The sequence below is a fragment of the Bombus vosnesenskii genome, unplaced genomic scaffold (genome assembly GCF_011952255.1).
Source record: "Bombus vosnesenskii isolate JDL3184/JDL3185 unplaced genomic scaffold, Bvos_JDL3184-5_v1.1 scf7180000013351, whole genome shotgun sequence".
Lineage (NCBI taxonomy): Eukaryota > Metazoa > Arthropoda > Insecta > Hymenoptera > Apidae > Bombus > Bombus vosnesenskii.
This window is the reverse complement of record NW_022882987.1, coordinates 2,669,321-2,673,978: the sequence shown is the minus strand read 5'-3', so window position 1 is coordinate 2,673,978 and position 4,658 is coordinate 2,669,321. Positions and strand designations below refer to the sequence as shown.

The 4,658-nt window shown below is 28.5% G+C and overlaps 3 protein-coding genes across 3 annotated transcripts; 2 read left to right on the top strand and 1 right to left on the bottom strand.

Moving 5' to 3' along the window:
- The first annotated feature begins 243 nt into the window (after positions 1 to 243).
- LOC117236672 (single-strand selective monofunctional uracil DNA glycosylase) lies at positions 244 to 1,472 on the top strand. Its single transcript, XM_033499816.1, has 3 exons — positions 244 to 967; positions 1,027 to 1,176; positions 1,250 to 1,472. Exons 1-3 carry the CDS (start codon positions 359 to 361, stop codon positions 1,358 to 1,360), a joined length of 870 nt encoding a protein of 289 aa, XP_033355707.1. The 5' UTR covers positions 244 to 358; the 3' UTR covers positions 1,361 to 1,472.
- Positions 1,473 to 1,511: 39 nt separating this feature from the next.
- On the top strand, positions 1,512 to 2,157 carry LOC117236674 (tRNA-specific adenosine deaminase 2). Its single transcript, XM_033499820.1, has one exon. It carries the CDS (start codon positions 1,587 to 1,589, stop codon positions 2,094 to 2,096), a length of 510 nt encoding a protein of 169 aa, XP_033355711.1. The 5' UTR covers positions 1,512 to 1,586; the 3' UTR covers positions 2,097 to 2,157.
- A 110-nt stretch (positions 2,158 to 2,267) lies between these two features.
- On the bottom strand, positions 2,268 to 4,584 carry LOC117236680 (probable tubulin polyglutamylase ttll-15). The gene is made up of 4 exons (XM_033499834.1): positions 4,082 to 4,584; positions 2,808 to 3,991; positions 2,525 to 2,729; positions 2,268 to 2,452 (listed from the first exon to the last, which is right to left on the bottom strand). Exons 1-4 carry the CDS (start codon positions 4,094 to 4,096, stop codon positions 2,354 to 2,356), a joined length of 1,503 nt encoding a protein of 500 aa, XP_033355725.1. The 5' UTR covers positions 4,097 to 4,584; the 3' UTR covers positions 2,268 to 2,353.
- Positions 4,585 to 4,658: the final 74 nt, after the last annotated feature.

Below are 4,658 nucleotides of genomic sequence, written 5' to 3'. Positions count from 1 at the left end.
CTTTATTATTATAAATAATATTGTTGATAAATTCATAATTTTACAATCAGATATTAATATAAAAGAGGATAGTAGAGGTAAATTCATATGTCTCTTTCATTTTTATATAAGATGCGCATTCTGTTATTCTTTTCACTATATTTTTCTTTGTCTATTAATGAGTGAAGAATGAACAGACTTCCTTGTGAACGTTTACTGCTGAATTCAAATAACTGTCGTACATGTGTGAGTGTTTGCTAAGCACATTGTCTGCACTTTTTAAATATATTAAATTGAATTTATATGTGTAATTTAAAAAATTTTTAAAAACAGTTTATAAAAACAATATAATAAAGTTTTTATTGAAGAGATCATTATAATGTCGAATTCTAGAAAAACCAAAACAAGACGTGATAGTGATTCAGTAGATATTAATCCTAAAAGAATGAAATCAGAAGATGAAGATAATTCAGAAAAAAAAGAAAATAGTATAGTTACAAGTGATACTTCACTTAACATTTCTGAACAATTATTGTCAGTGGAACATAATTTGGCTACTGAGTTAAGAAAAATTACATTCCGTTTGCCAGTAGAGTATGTTTATAGTCCACTTGAATATGCATTTAATATACACACTATGTATGTACAAAAGTATTGTAATACTGTTAAGAAAATATTGTTTCTTGGAATGAATCCTGGTCCTTGGGGTATGTCCCAAACTGGTGTTCCATTTGGAGAGATAAGTATGGTTCGCGACTGGTTAAAAATTTGTGGACATGTTGGAAAACCAGCCAAAGAACAGCCAAATAGAAAAGTAACCGGATTTCAATGTACTCGTAGTGAAATCAGCGGGAAAAGATTATGGGGTCTTTTTCAAGAATTATGTAAAAGTCCAGAGAAATTCTTTGAACATGCATATATACATAATTATTGCCCTATTGCATTGATGAATAAAAAAGGCTGTAATATTACACCAGCAGAAATAAAGGCAATATATCTATCTTTTATTATAGTCATATTTATATATTAAATGTCTTACTTTTTTAGGGACCAGAAATACAAATCTTACATTCTGCTTGTGACAAGGCATTAGTAGATGCAATTAAGATTTTAAAAGTTGAAATTATAATTGGCATTGGTGGATATGCAGAGAAACGAGCACAATTAGTAGTTCAGTCTTCAAAATTACCTGTGAAGGTAATTACCACTTATTAGAATTTTGTTTATAATAGATATAAAAGAAATATATGTAATTCTTTTATGTTTTTAGGTTTTATGTTTACCTCATCCAAGTCCACGTGCTGTGAATAATAAAAATTGGAGTGAAAAGGCAACACAAAAGTTAAGTGAGTTTGGATTACTTGAATGTTTTACAGCTTAAAATACCTTGACAAGAAAAATAATTTTTTGCTCTTTATCAGTACAATTTCATGTTACCTAACTGTACTATTTATGTTACATATATTACTTTATAAATTTGTGGTAATTTCTAATATTATTTTTTTATGTATTATTGCGTGCGTGTATATGTGTGTGTATATGTGTATTTGATAATTTTTCTATGAAAATTTGTCAAATTTAAGTTATTAAAACATAAAAGAAATACAATGGATTTTTTAAGTTGGATGAATGTTGCTCTACAAAAGGCAAATGATTCACTAAAATCAGGTGAAGTTCCAGTTGGCTGTTTATTTATATATAACAATGATGTCATTGCTACAGGTAATAATACAGTTAACGAAACTCGCAATGCAACTCGACATGCAGAAATAAATTGTATAGATCAAGTTTTAGAGTCCTGTAACATGAAAGATTTAAGCTATAAAAATGTTTTTTATGATACTGATGTTATTGTTACTGTAGAACCATGTATAATGTGTACATCTGCATTATGTCAACTACAGGTACGTAACATTATATATGGTTGTGGAAACGATCGTTTTGGTGGATGTATAAGTGTTTTTGAAGTACCAAAACTTTATAATTCAAGAACAAAGATAATAGGAGGTATTAAAGGTACTGAAGCAATGACATTGTTAAAAGAATTTTATAAAGGTACAAATCCAAATGTACCTGAATCAAAATTTAAGAAAGACCGTAAAAAAAAGGACACATAAATATTACAAATTTAATAAATTCATTTTTTGTTTAATTATAAATCATTACTAAAAAACATTTTAGTTTCTATTTTGATTTATAATATGATACGTAAACAAATACATTAATAAACAAAATAAATATTTTATACAAAATATTATGTATTAATATTAATATTAATTGTACATTGCCAGTAGAGCAAATTGTTTTATATACATGTAGTGGCCTTGTTTATTTTGTACTTATTTATGAAGGAATAAATTTTTAAAAAATGTAGTTATGAACACCATGAATGATCTAATTCACACTTGCCTTGATACCATCTGACAAGTAATTGATTTTTTATTGTGTAATCTTTTAATATCATATCTTTTGTCTGCAAATGATGATTAATATTTATTTAATCCACATTAAATAAAATGAATATCTATTCTTAAAAACAACTTACTATGGGAGGTGGAAAGATTCTTTGAAAATCCATTTTATTCTGATTTTCCAAATAACTTTGAGATAAAATCAATTTAGTTTCAGGTGTGAAACATGGGCTACATAACTGACATTCTACACGAAAACAGTCATTACATTCTATGCAAAGTTCTGGCAAAACCATTATATTCTTTTCAGCTACTTCCATTTCTTCCTCCATTCTGTTCCTGTAAATGTTAACATTAGTCAATGTTATATTATTTTAAAAGATTGTTACCTTAATTGTAATATAAAATTTATAAGACCTTATTTTCAAAGAATCTTTCCTGATTCTTTGCCCTATACCAACTAACGAAAATAAGTTAAATATAACTTGTTCGTAAAGTAATTGATTTGGCAGATAATGCGCTGAAGATAAATTTGGAGACATATTTGCCTCCATGGTATAAACATTTAAATTTTCATCGAGTGCAAAATCGACTCTAATTAACTCGAAAAAATTTCTTCCATTTCCGAAACGTTTTATAGCTTCTTTAATATAAATCTCTTTTGACAAAGTAATTTCTCTGATTGCTTCGCGTACACCACTCCAAACTTTTTCAGGATCTTTCGCTTGCATACGTACATATGCGTCGAACGAATCTTTCATTGAAAACTTCAATTTAGTATAATAATGTTTCAAAGATGGAACATTCCAAATCGGCAAGTAATCATCGCCAACTATGTATTTGTCTAAAACTTCAGGGTCAAATGGATAATATTTTACAGGACAAAATCTAAAGAGCACATCACCTTTGTATATATATACTCTAAGGGGATCAACGGAGGTGATCACGGTGTATATTCCAATATCAAATTTATATCCATCTATGAGAAATGGTCGCTGTATAAATTCTTGTACAAAAGATCCAGTTTCTGTAACATTTATATCGCTCACATTTTTTATGCTAATACCCCGATGATCATTCGATTTTTGTACAAACATCTTTTCTGGATGCTGATTAGCATACAAAAAAAATTCGTTGCTTTGTTCTGGTATCTTAAATGCTGGTAAAATGTAGCGACCTTCCGCGGTTGATAAATCCACCTTATTCGTAATATATCCGCAACCGGGAATGTGATTAACACGTTGATGAGCTTTTAACTTCTTTAAGCTAGAACTTAAACTTCTAAATGGGTAGTCATGTGCCCACAATAAATCCCAATTAAATGCATCATTGGTTTGTTTAAATCCCAAACGTTCCAATACAAGAAATACATGTTTTAAATATTCAGTATCGTTACTTTTCGTGTATACTCGATATAATGGATTCTTTTCTTTTATTTCTGCCGTACTTAATTGCGTATTTCTTAAATTTTCATGGTAGTATAAAAAGGATAAGAAACAATATAAAATTATTGGACCCGTTATAGAATATAAAAATATATTTAAAAGTGTTTTCACTTTTAAGTTCATCATTTGGGTATATATTGTACATTCATTAACATTCTGTAAAAGTAAATGAAGTTTTTGAACTGGTTATTTCAATTTATCAAAGTAATTTAAACAATCATGCAACTATTAAAAAAATGTACAAACCTGTTTACTAGACATGATTAAACATATAATTTTAATACTATTTGTTAATAATAGTCCGCAGGATGGTATGGCTCACAGTATATTTGTGTCCCCACTACCGAGTTCTAGCTTGATGTAAGTACCGTTGTAGTTTTCCCCGCTATACCACCTGCTTTTTAATGAGAACATACTTTCTTAGTACCGGTTTCTATACATAGAACCTGTGTTAGATTTTATTCTTCAAATACCTTACATTTTGTAAATAATTTAAAAAGAAATAAAATGCGAAGAAATTCACTTCCCAATGGTAAATGTTCTTTAATTTACAATTAAAGTGTATTGTCTTGATAACCGGCCGCGAAACCGAATTTGATCACTTAGCAAACGAGTACCTTTCTATATACATAAGAAATTCTGGTTCAGTATGAATAGGGTAATGGTAATGGCAATGGTTAGTTAAAAGGCAAGAAAATAGTTAGTTAGTAAGGCATTACTGTACAACGAAATCGTACACTTCCCTTTTATAATATACATATACTAAATGTACATATTATTATATAAAAACTGCGGGTTTTTATGTATTTATATAAAACTTAAA

Coding starts and splice junctions, on each gene's coding strand:
- LOC117236672 (XM_033499816.1), top strand. CDS start 359: ATGTCGAATTCTAGAAAAACCAAAACAAGACGTGATAGTGATTCAGTA. Junction 968..1,026: donor TTACACCAGCAGAAATAAAG/GCAATATATCTA, acceptor TTACTTTTTTAG/GGACCAGAAATACAAATCTT. Junction 1,177..1,249: donor CTTCAAAATTACCTGTGAAG/GTAATTACCACT, acceptor TTATGTTTTTAG/GTTTTATGTTTACCTCATCC.
- LOC117236674 (XM_033499820.1), top strand. CDS start 1,587: ATGGATTTTTTAAGTTGGATGAATGTTGCTCTACAAAAGGCAAATGAT.
- LOC117236680 (XM_033499834.1), bottom strand. Junction 2,730..2,807: donor AAAGATTCTTTGAAAATAAG/GTCTTATAAATT, acceptor TAACATTTACAG/GAACAGAATGGAGGAAGAAA. Junction 2,453..2,524: donor GAATCTTTCCACCTCCCATA/GTAAGTTGTTTT, acceptor CATCATTTGCAG/ACAAAAGATATGATATTAAA.